The sequence below is a fragment of the Mya arenaria genome, chromosome 4 (assembly GCF_026914265.1).
Source record: "Mya arenaria isolate MELC-2E11 chromosome 4, ASM2691426v1".
Classification (NCBI taxonomy): domain Eukaryota; kingdom Metazoa; phylum Mollusca; class Bivalvia; order Myida; family Myidae; genus Mya; species Mya arenaria.
This window is the reverse complement of record NC_069125.1, coordinates 80,002,233-80,023,044: the sequence shown is the minus strand read 5'-3', so window position 1 is coordinate 80,023,044 and position 20,812 is coordinate 80,002,233. Positions and strand designations below refer to the sequence as shown.

General features: G+C 40.5%; 1 protein-coding gene across 1 annotated transcript; it reads right to left on the bottom strand.

The window, feature by feature from the left end:
• Positions 1-12,405: 12,405 nt before the first annotated feature.
• Positions 12,406-20,343, bottom strand: LOC128231411 (NAD-dependent protein lipoamidase sirtuin-4, mitochondrial-like). Its single transcript, XM_052944206.1, has 6 exons — positions 19,076-20,343; positions 18,528-18,654; positions 18,086-18,271; positions 16,541-16,691; positions 15,221-15,364; positions 12,406-12,728 (listed from the first exon to the last, which is right to left on the bottom strand). Exons 1-6 carry the CDS (start codon positions 19,377-19,379, stop codon positions 12,576-12,578), a joined length of 1,065 nt encoding a protein of 354 aa, XP_052800166.1. The 5' UTR covers positions 19,380-20,343; the 3' UTR covers positions 12,406-12,575.
• Positions 20,344-20,812: the final 469 nt, after the last annotated feature.

Sequence of the window (20,812 nt, the reverse complement as noted above, 5' to 3'; positions counted from 1 at the left end):
TTATCCAATTAGAAATTTACTGGGTCTGTCTGGCACGTAAATACAAGTAAATTTATTAAATGTGTCGGTATATGTATCTGTACTGATCATGTGATTTTTATTATTTTTATATGCTAAATATTCACATTACTAAACTGGGAAACCGTTATGTGCTATTTTAAAACGGGTAAACTCAGCTGAGAAAGGGACAAAATAGTCTTTTAATCATGTAAAGTGATATATAATCGGCCTCATACTAACTCGTTTTGACAATTCTGGGTTTGTTTTGAGGACATACTGTATTTGACGATTTTGGGATCATCTGGTACCTATAGACGGAAAGGAGTTTTGTTTTCAGTGGGATGGCTTACACCCACTAGACAAGATAGGGTGTTCAAATGCCAGGAAAGATATCAGCGGGCATTTTGAATATGAATATATATTATCAAAATTAAATAACAAGGGCTAGCGTGTTTGGGTTTTTTTTCGTTTCAATGTTGTATATCATTAACATCTATCGAAAACATTAAACTGCGTGTGAATTTTTCGACAAGTTTTTAATAAGGTGTTACAAATTGGTAATTTACAGAGTGGTAGATGCCGACATTTTCAGGACAGTGGCCGGGCAGAGATTTGGATGTTATGGGATTGAATCAATCATATGAGCAACCATGTCTTTGTATGCCACTGTTTCTGATAAATCTACAAGTTTTTAATTTACATGATAAATTAATTAAATACCTCCTTTTAACAATTCTTTTCAACGATTTTTTTAAGCATGGTAATGTAAAATGTATATGTATATATAATTATATTTGTATAAATTATAACATGTTTTACAAACTACACATTACTATACTAGGCTGTCATTCCCATGTACACGATGCTACTTACACTTTGCGGTTTAACATGTATATTATTGTTATCCTCAATTTATACTATTGAAAGAATATTAACTGACTATTTAACAGTTTGTGAAAAAGCGGAACCGTGGGCGTGTTACCTGTATAGCCGGGAAAGCTAGTAGATATTATCATTGTTTACATTGCTCGTATCCATCTTATTGAGCTAATGCTTTGATGATGATGATGATGATGATGATGATGATGATGATGATGATGATTGGTGATGATTGAAGACAATATGTCAAAGAAAGTGGTTACACGTAAATTGACTCAGCGTCTATTAAAGGCTAAGGTAATTGCATGTAATAAAACTAAAATGTCTCTCTTAAACATATTGACAAGGTAATGTCCATAGAGGTCGCATGTTAATGTATCCTTAATATTAGGGATGGCAACGAGTACCCGAGTACTCGATCGAACGTCCGAGTACTCGAGTACCAAATCACTACTCGAGTACTCGGAAAAAAAATAACAATCTATAAAAATCACCAAATACACGATTTACAGACAAAATATCAGATCTGGTTAGTTGCCAAGAGGACAATTTACGGTCCCTCTAATCCCCGCTGTGTACACAATTGACCTCAATCAATTAGTTGACAGTTGTTATGATAGTTGCAAACTGTCAACAAAGGACCCCTATTTCAAATTAAAACTGATGTCAATTAGCGAAGTTTTGATAGCGGTACTTTCACCTACACAATTCGACCGTTACGAGAATTGATTTTTTAATGGGCGCATTTTAACTATTTTTGCAATGATTATCACAATTGATTGGTTGATATCAAGTCAAGAATTATGAATATTAATGAGGTAAACAACAATTACACAGTACGAAAAACTATAATTGAAAAAAAAAATTGTAGAGTAAACAACTCAACAACTGAACTTCGTATTGAATATTTTGCTATGTATGCTATTAATTTTCGTTCATTGTAATTCTGATTGTTGTTCATTTCTGCAGTGCATTCTTGTATTAAATGAAACGAATAAGACAAATTAAAAGCCTGAAACAACATTTGTTTCCTTTTTATATCATTTTTTTGTTAAAATAGTAAAAATACGTAATGAAAGTTTACTTTAAAGGTGAAAATGACCAATAATACGACCAACGCACAATATACGTCATTAACGATACATGTATACACAATCTTGTCTTTGCGAACACATATATTCAATTTTTCCGAGTAATCGAGTACCCGAGTACTCGATCGAACGACCGTCCGAGTACTCGAGTATTAATTTTACTACTCGTTACTACTCGTTGCCATCCCTACTTAATATGATATACCCTTTTCTCGGTAAATCTCGTTTCCGCAGAACACCCTGCGCTCGGGTTGGGCTGAACCTTTCTCCCACCTCAGATAAGTAGATCCAATAATTTAACCATGCTAGATATTCTTATCTTGCCCACGGGCGAAGATAAAATGCCCGTATGGAACTTCTTTTTAACGGTCACCACATTATAATGACATCCCTTGTTGAAGACTGTCGTCAGTAGCATCAAGGAAATCTTGTCTTATGGTAATATTTAGAATGCTTATTAATTATTTCTCGCTTCAAATGTCCCCATAAAACAGTTTTCACGCACCATTCAAGAAATAATGCTTCATTTTCCTTAGAACTATTTAAAAAGACCGATTTGACTATTACCATTAACTGGATCACTGCGCAAGTATCTATGACAACCACGTGCTATCGCATATCCATACGCAATTATTTTCACTAAGCGCAAAAGAGTTGCAGCAAAAAATACATTTTTAATTAATTTTGTTTAATTGAGGTGGGAGAAAAAGCATCTACCATAGCCGCTCATGTAAGATAGTTTCATCCCGACCCTCGCGCAGGGTGTTTTGCGGAAACTCGGTAAACCTCGTTTGCGCAAAACACCCTACGCTCGGGTCGGAATGAACCTATCTTACACTCTCGGCCATGGAAGATACTTATAATCTTACACTCTCGGCCATGGAAGATACTTATAATCTTACACTCTCGGCCATGGAAGATACTTATAGTGTGGATATCCCGAACATAATAATCACCGAAAGTTAAATGAAAGCAAATATTTTGTCAACAGATACCTTCCTAAAGCTTTTGAAAGGCTCGTGAGAGCGGATGAATGCATTGACTCGTCGTGAGAGCGGATGAATTCCTTAACTCTTCGTAAGAGCGGATGCATACCATGACTCGTCGTGAGAGGATGAATGCATTTTCTCCTCGCGGGAGTGTATAAATACATTGACTCGTCGCGTGAGCGGATGAATGCATTAACTCGTAGTAAGATCGGATTAATGCATTGACTTGTCGTGGGAGCGGATGAATGCCTTGTGAGAGCGGATGAATGTCTTAACTTGTCGTGAGAGCAGAAGAATGCATTGACTTATCGTGAGCGAGAATGAATGCCATGAGTCGTCGTGAAAGCGGATGTATGCATTGACTCGTAGTGAGAACGGATGGATGCCTTGACTCGTCGCGTGAGCGGATGAATGCATTAACTCGTAGTAAGATCGGATTAATGCATTGACTTTTCGTGAGAGTGAAGAATGCATTGACTCGTCGAGCTGGCGAATGAATGCATTGACTGTTCGTCGTGCGGACGAATTTATGCCATGACTCGTCGTGAGAGCGGATGAATGCCATGACTCGTCGTGAGAGCGGATGAATACATTGACTCGTCGTGAAAGCGGATGAATGCTTTAACTCGTCGTGGGAGCGGATAAATGTTTAAACTCGTTAGAGCGGAGGAATGCATTCAGTCGTAATGAGAGTGGATGAATGCCTCAACTTGTCGTGAGAGCGGATGAATGCCTTGACTTGTCGTTAGAGCGGATGAATGCATTGACTTATCGTGAGAGAGAATGAATGCCATGAGTCGTCGTGAGAGCGGATAAATGCATTGACTCGTAGTGAGAACGGAGGGATGCCTTGACTCGTCGCGTGAGCGGATGAATGCATTAACTCGTCGTAAGATCAGATTAATGCATTGCCTCGTCGTGAGAGTGAAGAATGCGTTGACTCGTTGAGCTGGCGAATGAATCCTTGACTGGTCGTCGTGCGGACGAATTTATACCATGACTCGTCGTGAGAGCGGATGAATGCCATGACTCGTCGTGAAAGCGGATGAATGCATTGACTCGTCGTGAAAGCGGATGAATGCCTTAACTCGTCGTGAGAGCGGATAAATGTTCAAACTCGTCGTAAGAGTAGATGAATGCCTTAACTCGTCGTTAGAGCGGAGGAATGAGAGTGGATGAATGCCTTAACTTGTCGTTAAAGGGGATAAATGCCTTGACTTCTCGTGAGAGCGGATGAATGCCTTGACTCGTCGTGTGAGAGCGGATGATTGCCTTGACTCGTCGTGATTGTGGATGCATGCCCTAACCCGTCGAGGGAGCGGATGAATGCCTTACCTCGTCGTGCGGGCAAATGGATGCATTAACTTATCGTGAGAGCGGATGAATGCCTTCCCTCGTCGTGAGATCGGAAGGATGCCTTGAATCGTCGATAGAGCGAATGAATGCCTTGACTCGTCGTGTGGGCGAATGGATGCATTGCCTCGTCGTGAGAGTGATTGAATGCATTGACTCTTCGTGAGAGCGAATAAATGCATTGACTTTTCGTGAGAGCGGATGAATGAATTGACTCGTCGTGAGAGCGGATGGATGCCTTCACTGGTCGTGCGGATGAATGCATGCATTGATTCGTCGTGAGAGCGTCTGGATGCATTGACTTTTTAGTTAGAGCGGATGAATGTCTTGACTCGTCGTGCGGGAGAATGGATCCTCCGACTCGCCGTCAGAGCGAATGGATGCCTTGATTCGTCGTGCATGCGAATGAATGCATTGATTCGTTGTGAGAGCGGATGGATGCATTGACTCGTCTTGCGGACGAATGGATGCCTCAACTCGACGTGAGAGCGGATGGATGCCTTGACTTGTCGTGAGAGCGAATGGATGCCATGACTCGTTGTGCGGGCGAATTGATGCATTGACTCGTCTTGTGACCGGGTGAATGCATTGACTCGTCGTGACAGCGGATGAATGCCTTGACACGTCGTGAGAGCGAATCAATGCATTGACTCATCTTGAGAGCGATTGAATGCATTGACTCTTCATGTGAATCGATGAATGAATTGACTCGTCATGAAAGCGAATGGATTCCTTGACTTGTCGTGCAGACAAATTAATGCATTGAATTTAAATGAGAGCAGATGGATGCCTTGACTCGTCGTAAGAGCGGATGGATGCCTTGACTCGTCGTGATAGCGGATTGATGCTTTAATCCGTCTTAAAAGTGGATGAATGTCTTAACTCGCCGTGAGAGCGAATGAATGCCTTGACTCGTCGCATAATAGCAGATGAATGCATTGACTCGTCGAAAGAGAAGTTGAATGCATTGACTCGTCGTGAGAGCGGATGAATGCTTTAAATCGTGTCGAGAACGGATGAATGCCTTGACTCGTCTTGATAGCGGATGAATGCATCGGCTCGTCGAGAGAGTGGATGAATGCATTGACTCGTCATGAGAGCGGATGAATGTCTTAACTCGTCGTGAGAGCGGATAAATGCCTTGACTCGTCGTAAGATCGGATGAATGCATTGACTCGTCGTGATAGTGAAAATAGCCTTGACTTTTCGGGCTGGCGAATGAATGCATTGACTCGTAGTACGGATGAATTAATGCCAACGCTCGTCGTGAGAGCGGATGAATGTCTTGACTCGTCGTAAGATCAGATGAATGCATTGACTGGTCGTGATAGTGAAGATAGCTTTGACTCGTTGGGCTGGCGAATGAATGCCTTGATTCGTCGTACGGATGAATTAATGCCAACACTCGTCGTGAGAGCGGATGAATGACATGACTCGTCGTGAGAGTGGATTAATGCATTGACTCGTCGTGAGAGCGGATGAATGCCTTAACTCGTCGAAAGATCGGATTATTGCATTGACTCCTCGAGCTGGCGAATAAATGACTTGAGTGGTCGTCGTGAGAGCGGATGAATGCCTTATCTCGTCGTGAGAGCGGATGAATGCATTAACCCGTCGTGAAAGCGGATGAATGTCTTAACTCGTCGTGATAGCGGATGCATGCAATTCAGTCGTAATGAAAGTGGATGAATGCCTTAACTCCTCGTTAGAGCGGATGAATGCCTTGACTCGTCGTGAGAGCGGATGAATGTCTTGACTCGTCGTGAGAGCGGATGAATGCCTTGACTCGTCGTGAGAGCGGATGAATGCCTTATCTCGTTGAGAGGGCGGACGAATGCCTTAACTCGTGTTGAGGGCGGATGAATGCCTTAACTCATCGAGAGGGCGGATAAATGCCTTAACTCGTGGTGAGAGCGGATGAATCCCTTAACTCATCGAGAGGGCGGATAAATGCCTTAACTCGTGGTGAGAGCGGATGAATGCCTTTACTCGTCGAGAGTGTGGATAGATGCCTTAACTCGTGGTGAGAGCGGATAAATGCCTTAACTCGTGTTGAGGGCGGGTGAATCCCTTAACTCATCGAGAGGGCGGATAAATGCCTTAACTCGTGGTGAGGGCTGATGGATGCATTTACTCATCTTGAGAGCAAATGAATGCCTTAATTCGTCGAGAGGGCGGATGAATGCCTTAACTCGTGGTGAGAGCGGATGAATGCCTTAATTCATTGAGAGGGCGGATGATTGCCTTAACTCGTCGTGAGAGCGGATGGATGCCTTAATTCGTCGAGAGGGCGGATGAATGCCTTAACTAGTGGTGAGAGCGGATGAATGCCTTAAGTCGTCGAGGGGGGGGGGGGTGCAGATGAATGCCTTAACTCGTGGTGAGAGCGGATGAATGCCTTAAGTCGTCGAGAGGGCGGATGAATGCCTTAACTCGTGGTGAGACCGGATTAATGCCTTAATTCGTCGAGAGGGCGGATGAATGCCCTAACTCGTGGTGAGAGCGGATGAATGCCTTAATTCGTCCAAAGGGCGGATGAATGCCTTAACTCGTTTTGTGAGCGGATGAATCCCTTAACTCGTCGAGAGGGCGGATGAATGCCTTAACTCGTTTTGTGAGCGGATGAATCCCTTAACTCGTCGAGAGGGCGGATGAATGCCTTAACTCGTTTTGTGAGCGGATGAATCCCTTAACTCGTCGAGAGGGTGGATTAATGCATTAACTCGTGGTGAGAGCGGATGAATGCCTTAACTCGTGGTTAGAGCGGATGAATGCCTTAACTCGTGGTTAGAGCGGATGAATGTCTTAACTCGTGGTGAGAGCGGATTAATGCCTTAACTAGTGGTGAGAGCGGATTAATGCCTTAACTAGTGGTGAGAGCGGATTAATGCCTTAACTCGTGGTGAGAGCGGATTAATGCCTTCACTCGTGGTGAGAGCGGATTAATGCATTAACTCGTGGTGAGAGCGGATTAATGCCTTAACTAGTGGTGAGAGCGGATTAATGCCTTAACTCGTGGTGAGAGCGGATTAATGCCTTAACTCTTGGTGAGAGCGGATTAATGCATTAACTCGTGGTGAGAGCGGATGAATGCCTTAACTCGTGGTTAGAGCGGATGAATGCCTTAACTCGTGGTTAGAGCGGATGAATGTCTTAACTCGTGGTGAGAGCGGATGAATGCCTTAACTCGTGGTGAGAGCGGATGAATGCCTTAACTCTTGGTGAGAGCGGATTAATGCCTTAACTCGTGGTGAGAGCGGATTAATGCCTTAACTCGTGGTGAGAGCGGATTAATGCCTTAACTCGTGGTGAGAGCGGATAAATGCCTTAACTCGTGGTGAGAGCGGATTAATGCCTTAACTCGTGGTGAGACCGGATTAATGCCTTAACTCGTGGTGAGAGCGGATTAATGCCTTAAGTGAGAGCGGATTAATGCCTTAACTCGTGGTGAGAGCGGATTAATGCCTTAACTCGTGGTGAGAGCGGATTAATGCATTAACTAGTGGTGAGAGCGGATTAATGCCTTAACTAGTGGTGAGAGCGGATTAATGCCTTAACTCGTGGTGAGAGCGGATTAATGCCTTAACTCGTGGTGAGAGCGGATTAATGCCTTAACTCGTGGCGAGAGCGGATTAATGCCTTAACTCGTGGCGAGAGCGGATTAATGCCTTAACTCGTGGTGAGAGCGGATTAATGCCTTAACTCGTGGTGAGAGCGGATTAATGCCTTAACTCGTGGTGAGAGCGGATTAATGCCTTAACTCGTGGTGAGAGCGGATTAATGCCTTAACTCGTGGTGAGAGCGGATTAATGCCTTAACTAGTGGTGAGAGCGGATTAATGCATTAACTCGTGGTGAGAGCGGATTAATGCCTTAACTCGTGGTGAGAGCGGATTAATGCCTTAACTCGTGGTGAGAGCGGATTAATGCCTTAACTCGTGGTGAGAGCGGATTAATGCCTTTGAAAAAATATTTAGTGAGCTTTTGGCGAGGTTTATTCTTTTCCGTAACAAGTTTCATAAACTTTTGCATGAAATAGCAACTTATGTTAGATAATTTTTATCACATGACGTATTGACCCACTAATAATGGCAATTTTATTCCTTTCAGGTATATTGTTTGATGCTTAATTAGTAGGGCGTAATGGCGCCAAATACAGCGAAATGGTTGTATCACCGAAACAAGGAGCGTATAGTGATTCCAATATAAAATACACGAATTATTTTTCATTTGTTTTGATTTAATTTAGTTTACACTGGCCCGGTTGTTGGAACATTCGCTAAAATATAATTGTTTTGTTTGTTTTGTTTCGATGAAAATGTCGTCACTTATTTTAATTTTATGAGTTCTGTTTTGTCGCCAATAACAATTGTTAACTATGCTTACCATAAGTGTTGGTGTTATCAGTTCATGTCGATCATCCGTTGGAACGTTTATCATATGCATATCGGTGTATTTCGTTTAAAAACCCTTGATCAAACGTTCAAACCTTTAAGCACGCCGGGTAATCATTGGAGCCATAACATTTTGTTATGTGGTGAAAATGCTCCGACGCGTCTTCCGTTATAGTGCCAATGCGTGGAATATGGATGTAAACAGTATGGTTTCTTATTTTTCATTTTTAGAGGTTTATACCAGTAAATTTAAAAAATTAGATTTTGGAGAATCTAGTTCCACATAGGAATGGCCATGAGTTGTTCTAAAGGTAAAAGTTCTGGATAAAATTTAATATCTGATCGTCTAGATCTTGCATAACTTGCTAGACGTTAGTGTTGACAACGTAAAAATCTGGATTTTAGTGAGAATTGTTTACATACCTTAGGTTTAAGCATTTTCTTTACATGTGTGTGGCTTTTTTATTGACCAAAGGTTGCCGCGTTACAGATTTTAGAACTTTATTTGTTATACTTGCTGCACTACGCTCGATTTTCTGAACGTTGTGGTGCCAATGAATAGGTTATGGTGCTCATGAATAGTAATTCAGTAGGAAACGATTTGTGAAAAAAACTGAAGCAATTTCTTAACATGAAAATTAACAATTAACTGAATTAATATTATTTTCGATCTTTTTAAAGTATGACCAACTACACACAGCTTCGCGGACTTTAAGGTTCATTTGGTGTCTAATAAATTAATATTTAATAGCAAATGGTCGTCGTAATTCTAATTATGTATTTCCAGGTATTTTAAGGCAAAAATCTTACGATTGTGTTTACATATTTTCAGATTGGTGTCTTTAAAGGGAAAAGGAGGCGGGGCTATTCATGTCGAGAAAAAAATCACTCCGTAGCTCAAAATTTGCAAGAAAAACGCGTGTACATCGTGAATCTCATGATTCGAAGTTTCGAGCGATATTGGCTCAAACACTAAAACAAAAATGCCAATAAATGAGAAAAGGAAAACAAGAGTGACGTATACAGGTCATATGCGGTCATGGTGTTTACTTCATCTAAAGACATAAAATTTGAAATTTGACCGAAAGTTTGGCTTTTTCGTCGCTTCTGGCTGTTCGCGGATCACCAGGCTTCACAAGGCTGCTTAATGCTTCACTATATGTGAATTGTTGACCAAATATTAAATCATGCTCATATAAAAGACTGTACTAGATAATGTGTTTACCACCCGCTGAACCACGCGCTGTTAGGAACTAACATCACACTGCCAGGAACCAATGACACGGTGCCAGAAACCAACATTACGCTGCCAAGAACCAACATTACGCTGCTAGGAACCAACATTACGCTGCTACGAACCAACATTACGCTGCTAGGAACTAACATTACGCTGCTAGGACCCAACATTACGCTGCCCGAAACCAACATTACGCTGCTAGGAACCAACATTACGCTGCTAGGAACTAACATTACGCTGCTAGGACCCAACATTACGCTGCCCGAAACCAACATTACGCTGCTAGGAACTAACATTACGCTGCTAGGAACTAACATTACGCTGTCCGAAACCAACATTACGCTGCTAGGAACCAACATTACGCTGCTAGGAACTAACATTACGCTGCTAGGAACTAACATTACGCTGCTAGGAACTAACATTACGCTGCTAGGAACTAACATTACTCTGCCCGAAACCAACATTACGCTGCTAGGAACCAACATTACGCTGCTAGGAACCAACATTACGCTGCTAGGAACTAACATTACGCTGCTAGGAACCAACATTGCTAGGAACTAACATTATGCTGCTAGGAACTAACATTACGCTGCTAGGAACCAACATTACGCTGCTAGGAACCAACATTACGCTGCTAGGAACTAACATTACGCTGCTAGGAACCAACATTACGCTGCTAGGAACCAACATTACGCTGCTAGGAACTAACATTACGCTGCTAGGAACCAACATTACGCTGCTAGGAACCAACATTACGCTGCTAAGAACTAACATTACGCTGCTAAGAACCAACATTACGCTGCTAGGAACTAACATTACGCTGCTAGGACCCAACATTACGCTGCTAGGAACTAACATTACGCTGCTAAGAACCAACATTACGCTGCCAAAAACCAACATTATGCTGCTAGGAACCAACATTACGCTGCCCGAAACTAACATCACCCTGCCAGGAACCAATGACACGGTGCCAGAAACCAACATGACGCTGCCAAGAACCAACATTACGCTGCTAGGAAACAACATTACGCTGCTAGGAACCAACATTACGCTGCTAGGAACCAACATTACGCTGCTAGGAACTAACATTACGCTGCTAGGAACCAACATTACGCTGCTAGGAACCAACATAACGCTGCCCGAAACCAACATTACGCTGCTAGGAACTAACATTACGCTGCTAGGAACTAACACTACGCTGCTAGGAACCAACATTACGCTGCTAGGAACCAACATTACGCTGCTAGGAACTAACATTACGCTGCTAGGAACCAACATTACGCTGCTAGGAACCAACATTACGCTGCTAGGAACTAACATTACGCTGCTAGGAACCAACATTACGCAACTAGGAACCAACATTACGCTGCTAGGAACCAACATTACGCTGCCCGAAACCAACATCACCCTGCCAGGAACCAATGACACGGTGCTAGAAACCAACATTACGCTGCCAAGAACCAACATTACGCTGCTAGGAACCAACATTACGCTGCTAGAAACCAACATTTCGCTGCTAGGACCCAACATTACGCTGCAAGGAACCAACATTACGCTGCTAGGAACCAACATTACGCTGCCCGAAACCAACATTACGCTGCTAGGAACCAAAATTACGCTGCCAAGAACCAACATTATGCTGCTAGGACCAACATTACGCTGCTAGGAACCAGCATTACGCTGCTAGGAACCAGCTGCCAGAACCCAAAATAACGCTGCTAGGAGCCAGCTGCCAGAAACCAACATTACGCTACTAGGAACCAGCTGTCAAAAACCAACATTACGCTGCTAGTAACCAGCTGCCAGAACCCAAAATAACGCTGCTAGGAGCCAGCTGCCAGAAACCAACATTACGCTGCTAGGAACCAGCTTCCCGAAACCAACATTACCCTGCTAGGAACCAGCTGCCCGAAACCAACATTACGCTGCTAGGAACAAGCTGCCAGAAACCAACATTACGCTGTTATGAACCAGCTGCCCGAAACCAACAATACGCTGCTATGAACCAGCTGCCAGAAACCAACATTACGCTGCTATGAACCAGCTGCCCGAAACCAACAATACGCTGCTATGAACCAGCTGCCAGAAACCAACATTACGCTGCTAGGAACAAGCTGCCAGAAACCAACAATACGCTGCTAGGAACCAGCAGCCAGAAACCAACAATACGCTGCTAGGAACCAGCTGCCAGAAACCAACATAACGCTGAGCAGACTCATTCAAAAATTCATTCATAAGTTATTAAGTTATTGATCCAAAACGCAAGCGCCTACAACTTTTCAAGTCACGATCACTATGACCTTGATCTTTGACCCATACATCGATAGTCATTTACTAACCATACCCAATATGTTTACAAAGTTGATGACCACACCAGAACGTTCAAAAATTTAAGAATCTGAATTTTAAAATTCAAACTAAAATCCGGAAATTTAAGTGGCAGAAAAACAACAACAAAAAACATATATATCCTTTTTTATGGAAAAAAAAACTTTAAATTTCAAATATAATTGTAAAAATATCTTTATTCTTTAGAGTAAAGTTAAAAACACAAAAGCAAGTATTTGCTGCGATGATAAATGTATAAAAAAAAGTTAAACAGAGGTACATGTTTCTTGAAACCAGTACTTTGATTAAGAAACTTCCACATATGGTAACACTTGACCACATTTACTGTCCACTTTAAGATGAGCCAGTTTGTCCGCCCGTGTTGGGCCAATGTTGACAATTGCTATTGGTTTGCCCTGATCACTGGCCGCCGCGGCGAACCTGTACCCTGAATACACCTACAACACAAAGAATATAAACACTTTTCAAATATACTTGTCACCATTTTTCTGCCGTAGATAATCAAATACTTTCGAATGATAACATTTTTGAATAGTAATATGACATGCTTAAACTACATCATTAGCTGTGTTTGTAAGGGTATGTATTTCTAGATTAACATCATGGTCTTTGTTTGCAAACACGATTTAAAGAACACAGAAATTCATCATTTTTAAAGTTCCTGTTTTTATCGGGTTTATCATCGTATTTAAAGTTGCAAAAAAATTGTTAAATTTCCGGTCATTAAATTTAGGTACAAGTTACAAGAAAATTAATTGTGTCAACTTTAATTCGGTTTAATGACATACTTCTGTCTACAAAAGAAACTACGGGCAGATAGGTTTCACTTTCGCTGATGGTACGACTAGATTTCACATCTCTTTTGATCAAAACACAATCACCTGGGTGATATTTCAAACTCTAAAACCTTCAATCAAAACCTGCTCACAATTAAATTTCTTCAAATAACCTGTTGCTTGACAGACTAAAGTCCATAATTATGTTGAATATGGTCTTGTTTGCTACAAAGACGATGATAGTGTTACGTTGTTAGCTGACCTTAATGTTACCCCCACTAGCAATCGCGCCATTCATGAACATATTAGGTTAAACAAGCTAATTAAATATTACTCTAGTACTTGAACATTGAACGGATGAAAGATTTAACAAGTTAGGTCCACCATTCGCTAATTAAAGAAGTTTTATGTTTATTCTTGTAACCTAAAGCAGTCTGTATTGTGAACGAATTAACGGTATTTAATAGATGAAATGTAAGCCATATTATGAAACTATTAATACATGTTTAACGACAAAACACTTCTTTCGTATGTATGTTTGTCTCTCTGAAATAGCCGTCCTCGGTATTATCGTGACATCGGGGTCTGTTTCGTCACTTGTTTGATGGCTGATTTATAATACATCATTGGGTGTGCTTAATTTGTTTAAAAGTTGAACTCCATGAAGTAAATTTCAAATAATTTTAAGTTAGAATTTTAGTTTCATCTTTATAGTAAAATATCTGATTATTGAACAATCTTAGGTTTATTTATAAATAAGCCACATGCACATGCCGAATCCGTTCCGTTTCAGATGACAAGGTTACTAGTATACATTGTATGCCAAGCTTTGCATTGGTAAAGTCCCAGCCCCGACACGACCAACTTTTCTCGTATCGATTTGCATATAAAAAGCATTCCATCATGATTAAAATCTAAGTGTGACCCTGACTAAAGTAGGCTTGTGGTTCTTGCGTGTGACACATCGCCTTTATGAACCGAACACATGTGTGCCAATTTATTTTAAGATCCCTCCATAAACAACCTCTTCAAACGCGGAACAGGAATGACAGACGGACTCACGAATGAACTCACGGAATGAGTGATATCAATATGCCCACTTTTGGGTTATAATAAAATATGAGAAAGGTACATGGCATATAGGTGACTTAACTCGTTTCCGCATCTTATTTTGTCGTGGCCACGATTGCCATTATTTGCTCCCGCGACTTATCATGTTGTGGCCACGACTTCCTATCTCGTTGCCACAACTTTGTTATCTCTTGACAATAACTTCGTTATGTTTTGGCCACAACTTGATAACTCGTTCCCACAAATAAGTATGTCTCGGCCACCACTTAGAGACCATTAAGTTGTGGGAATGAGAAGGCAAGTTGTGGCCACGGCATACTGAGTTGTAGAAACGAGTAAGTCGTGGTCACGGACACGGGATAAAAAATATTCACACATGTCGCCTCTTTGCCACGTGAAAGGTATGAAATATTCCGATAAATTGTGAAATTCAAAAATTTACTTTTTAATGCAGATATTTTTATTTTACATATAACAGAAGTAGACTATAATTTGATAATTTCAATTGAAGAAACCATTTAATTTTAATAAATACGCTAGATAAGCAGAACGTTACAAGGTAAATGATATGCAGGGTAAAACTGTATGTAATAGTCTCTAATGCCATCGTATCTACAATCATATCGTCACATTCTGTGTTTTATCATTTTATTCATGGTTGTAATGCGGTAAATTTTGAAATATATTATTCGGTCACTCATATTTGAAAAAAAAAATAGTTCGAAAATGCCAATTTTTGGTGCATGAAGGGCCTTAACTCTCCCCGTAGTATGTGCAGTTGCAAACAAGCCCGCAGGTGCACATCCATCATCTCAACAATTGGTCAAATAGTTCTGGAGTTTTGAATGACACAAGTTCGCATAATAATAACGGACGGAATTCGGGACAGATGGACGGACGGATGGACGGACGGAGGGACAAGGGCAAAACTATGAAACTGGCTGGATATTACTAGGGCGTATTTATGTGCAAGTTAAATAAGTTGCCGTTCTATTTTTGAAACTCGCGTAGTAGTCAATTGAATTCATGATATAACGATATTTTGTTTTAAGGTTTTCATTTAAAGTAATGAAGTTACAAACCTGCAGAGAGGTCCCAGCTAATAGAAGACCATCACTTTCTCTCAACTTTTTATGCACAAATTCCACCGTCTCCTTTGCCACATTGTCACCAAAGAACGTGATCTCTGGCTTCAAATCGCCTCCACACTTAGGGCAAGGGGGCACCTAAAAACATCCAGATGTTAGGCAAAAGGGAAACCTATACTACATCCGAAGTTATGCTTCACGCTCAGGACAAGGTGGAAGGGACATAAAATATGTCATAGGGAAACCTAAAATACAAAAAACGTGGTAGTGTCCTATAATACATCCAGAAGTTATGCTTCACACTCAGGGCAAGGTTGCAGGGACCGTTAACACATCCAGAAGTTATGCTTCACACTCTGGGCATGGCGGGAGGGTTCTATTATACACCTTGAAGCTATTATACACACTCAGGACAATGCAGGAGGGACGTATAATACATTCAGATGTTATGCTTCACACTCAGGACATGGCGGGAGCCACTTAAAATCAAGCATATTTGTTTCAGTTTCCACAGTTTTGTTTCTTCAAATGGATGTCTGACCTATAAAACATGAGCAACCAATTTCCTAAAAGGTCAAATTTTCGTTGCCTGTATGAAACATCCACAATATTCCAATAAGGCTTAGGGTAAAAATGACTTTGACCCTTGGCCTATGCATACCCAGTTTAAAGAGAACTACCCGAAGTTGTTCAAAAGTTATAGACCAGATACAAAATTGCCCATAATTTTTCTAGTATAGAACACCATGACCTTGACCTTTATCCCCTAAGATCACAAGGGTCACATTCTGACCATAACCAATCCGAAAATCAAGTCTAAAATGATCAAATCTGAAAACTCAGCCTTGCCCTGAGCATCCAATTAGCAATATTCTAATAACAGTCACCATCATTTTGACCCTTGACCTATGCAAACCAAGTTTAAAGACACTACACAAAGTCGTTCAAAAGTAATTGATCAGAAGCGATAGTACCTATTATGATTCTAATAAAGGTCACTATGACATAGACTTGCCCCCAAAATCAATAGGGTTACACTCTGGCCATACCAAATTTGAAGACTCCATTATAAGTTATTAAACGGTTTTTGAGCAGTAAGGAAAAGCCAGATAGCGCAGTCAAAACCTGACAAAGTAATCCTAATTGTGTGTCTGTTACTCTTCACAGGCAAACACAAAAATGTGAACTGTTTAAAATGAACCCATGTGTGGTGGATGTAATCGACATTCACCTGTTCATATTTAGAATGTTTAAATAGAGTTTTTTCTGATTTTAATTAAGGGACATAACTCCTAAAATAGATGTTTTTCAGACCTTGAATCCCTGTATCTGCTGTGTTGTAAGCTGGACATCAGCATCCGGGGCCATGTCTCCCGCCTCCGCCTTCCAGTCTGGGTTGTGGTGGACAATCAGTGCCTGCATCTCAACGCGTGACATCCGCTGATCACACTGCAGGCACATCACCCTGGAGGTTTATGTATCAACAAAATGCAAATGAACTGTAACTAAAGCTTTCTATTTTGTCAAAGAAATAAAGCTATGTAAGCATTTAATAGTTAAAACCATATAGACAGTGTCCCTAAAGTGTGTGCTTTGCCATAGAGGTACATACATTTTTGGCATGTCACAATTTCTGGAATCATTTTATATTTGTAGACTTTGAAAAGTATTTGATTAAAAAACTTGTCAAAAGTGTACTAAAACAAACAACTTGCTTGTATTGAAAATATGATTAAGGTATAAAAGACATAATTCAACGATAGGTTGAAATGTTGATAGATTCACCTGTAAAGCAACTTGAAAGGCACAGGCCTACGTTAATTTTTGTTTTTTTAATTCATCTACCTTTGAACAAGAAACTTGCATTTGTTCTTTAACGTAGTTAACATAGAACTACAGATAGCTTTTGATCTTGTGAATTATAAAGTAACAAAAAAAACAGCTTCTGATTCAAGAACGCACAGGTTTACTTCAAACAAGTACCTAAACAATTGTCTTCATGTGTCTTAAACAACTCTCAACAGATACATCTAATGTTTAATGCATATGAAGCATACAGTGTGGAGGCATATTTATAATGCCTTTAATAAATATCATGATGAAATGCATGTTTAAATTAAGGTGTTAAAAATTACACAACTCAACAATTTTAAACATATTTTTAGATGTGTTAATGGAGCCAGCTGCAAGGCAAGTGCGGGTATGAGCCCATTGCATGGCTTCAGCTGCAAGGCAAGTGCAGGTATCAGCCCATTGCTTGGCTTCAGCTGCAAGGCAAGTGCAGGTATCAGCCCATTGCTTGGCTTCAGCTGCAAGTCAAGTGCGGAAATTAGCCCATTGCTTGGCTTCATCTGCAAGGCAAGTGCGGGTATGAGCCCATTGCTTGGCTTCATCTGCAAGGCAAGTGCGGGTATGAGCCCATTGCTTGGCTTCAGCTGCAAGGCAAGTGCGGGTATGAGCCCATTGCTTGGCTTCAGCTGCAAGGCAAGTGCGGGTATGAGCCCATTGCTTGGCTTCAGCTGCAAGGCAAGTGCGGGTATGAGCCCATTGCTTGGCTTCAGCTGCAAGGCAAGTGCGGGTATGAGCCTATTGCTTGGCTTCAGCTCAGGTTTTGGTGATAACTGATTTTTATAATAACAAGAATAGGTTAGAAAACACATGGAGAGCTTTATTGTAAAAAAGCTTCTAAGAGTGTATTATCTCACTCAGATGTTGCCTTAAATAATAATACTTAAAACAGGCAGTTTAGGCGACTTTAAGAGATAGGAACTGTTAAGTAATATAGATACTTTCATTCAGTAAAACATTATTATCAATGATAATATTGAATAAAGTGTTGTCTGTTTAGCATTCGTATACCTGTGCCCGCTTCCATGGAGCTCAGTGACCTGCCTGCTGCCGGCCTTGTGGTGGAGGGCGTCTACGTTTTGTGTGACAAGCCAGTGGAGTCGCCCCACCCGCTCCCATTGTGCAAGCGCCTCATGGCAACTGTTAGGAAGGAAGTAACCAAACTTTGGCCAGCCAACATAATTCCTGGCCCAGTACCTGGTCAACATTTACACAAGAACATGATCTTTACATGGAAACATATAATAGACTTTAAAGATAATTGAAAACAAATATTTTACATCTACAATGGATTTTATTTCAAACTTTTAAGGTGTAGAATTACACATTTCTTGTGCTAGAGGTTACAGTTTTATAAAACAGAGACTCAAGGCATTTAAGACACTTTTCTTATAGATCTCAGTATGATATTGAACTTTTGTATTTGTTAATAAAACTTTCAAAAAGAGCATACCTCTGCCTTATTTCAGGATACTTGACAAAGTCTTGGTACTGCACTGGCCTGTTGGAGCTGCGAGCATACAGCCCAACCCCCTCAGATCGGTAGTCTGGGATTCCGCTCTCTGTAGATAAACCAGCACCTGTAAGGAAACATACAACCACAGTTAAAGGCTTTAGCATTTACATGTAGCTTTCCTAGAACTGAAATTAGCATTCACTAAGAAATAATTAACACATACATGTTACATGAGGACCAAATTGCCTGTAAACAGCCCAGTCAGCTGTTTCTATTTTATGCTGCATTATAATAACAAAGTTTGAAATTTATCCAAACAAGAGGCAAAAGAGAGATTAAGAAAACTTATATATATCCCTTACATTTTAAAGGCTACTTTTAGCACATTATTGATGAAGATTATGGTTGTTTTCAATTATTTTTAATTTTCTGCACAGTACACACAAAATACCTCAATTTAATTGATACTTGTAAGAGCCATCTTCCAAAAATGTTTGAATAAAATGTGGTGTTTGAGGGAATACATGCAGTCTGAATACATGTACCTGTTAAGACAAGCAATCTCTTGCTACAGTTAACAAACTCTTGAAGTCTGTCTAGGTCCTCCTGCCTTGGTGCTTCACTTCTTGGCACAAATATATTGGAGGACCCTGGATTTGGAAACAAGGCCAGGTCAGTCTGACCATGCTTCTCTGCTTCCCGCAGTAAAGTTCTTGAGCAACTTATATTCCTGCTTACTTTTCTGCCAGACTGGAAACAATTTTGTAACAATGCTCCAAATTCCATTGTTTTTTTCAATATCGCATACTGTCTGTATGTCAAATAATGTGTATCAACCAATAACTTCATTTTATCAGCTCAAGTATATGTCATTAACAGAATGCATTAAAACTAATGTTGAATAAAAAATCAAATCTCCCTGATCAGCTGCTGTAAATAAAGACAGTGGTTTGTGAAAAGGGGATCAATTTTGTGCCTTAATTGTACTTAAATGCTCACAAATGCAATGGACATTTAACTCCATTATGGTACAAATATCCTGATCAATGAAAGCTGGCAAACAAAACTTTGTAAAGGATTGAATATGTTTTTTTATCACAATTGCTAAGCAGTAATACAATGTTTACATAGTGCCCAAGGGTTGTGATAATTGGAATTTCAGCACTTGAAACATATTACAGTCTGAAGTGATTTGGGGCTGATTGGTATGTTTGGCCCTGGGTAAGCCCATAGAAACAGCCGCTTCAGAGTCTTTGACGATTTTTGTTCTGGTGACTCTACGCATCCATATCCCACTTGTCATCCATATCCCACTTGTTGTTTTCCTAGCCAAGAATGACAGATCCCAGCGCTAAGTATGTTGAGCGGAAAGATAACAGGCACCTGCTAGATAGTTACAAAATGGCGATGCTTTGTTGACAGATCAATCTGAATTTGTGGCTGAAGTGTTCCAATAAATGTAAAACTGTGAACCGCAGCCTTGCAAGTGCCCTTCATGTATCTGGTAATATTTCTTGTTTTTATAATATTTTATAGATGCAATACGCTTCCACGCTTTAACCCGGAATCCCGATCAGAATAACTACCCACTTCTGGTACAAAAGAATAACTATCCAAAAATGTTAAAAAACGTTCCCTAAACGCGCATTATTGTGGCTACATTTCAATTAACTGATCAAAACCCTAAATCGCTCACTTGTGTATTTATTATAATATAAACAGTCCTTTCCCTGGAATATTCAACTTTTAACAAAAGAGATACATTGATAATTTTATATCTTCTATGGAAATATTAAACAGTGTAACTGTCATGTTTTTATTTACATAATCATCTATTTCTTCAGGCGCTCTATGTCAAGCTCCAAAGTGAGTCAGATGAAACGGCGCGTATATATGTTTTCCCTTTGCAAATGCATACGCAGTGATCTCCCTTCAACGGATAATGGGGAGGAACTATTTCCCGGTGCATTCAGGGGTGTAGTCAGCCCTCTATTCATGTGGATTCCTTGGCCCAAATTCACAGCCACAAGAGCATGATCATTGATGTTGACCACGTCATCAATGTGTTTATACGTCGCAAAATTGCCGGAATCGAGATTTTTTAAAGATCCCGGAAAATCAAGTGTGCTGTAGAAAGCGACATAATATACATGGCATTGTTTGTGCAAATACTCATATGTTTAGCTTTGGTTCTGACATCAACATGCAATAATACTGGCTGGAATGTAATTAATCAATTTTTCAATGTTTTTTTTCTATGAACTGTCTTTTCAGCTATAATA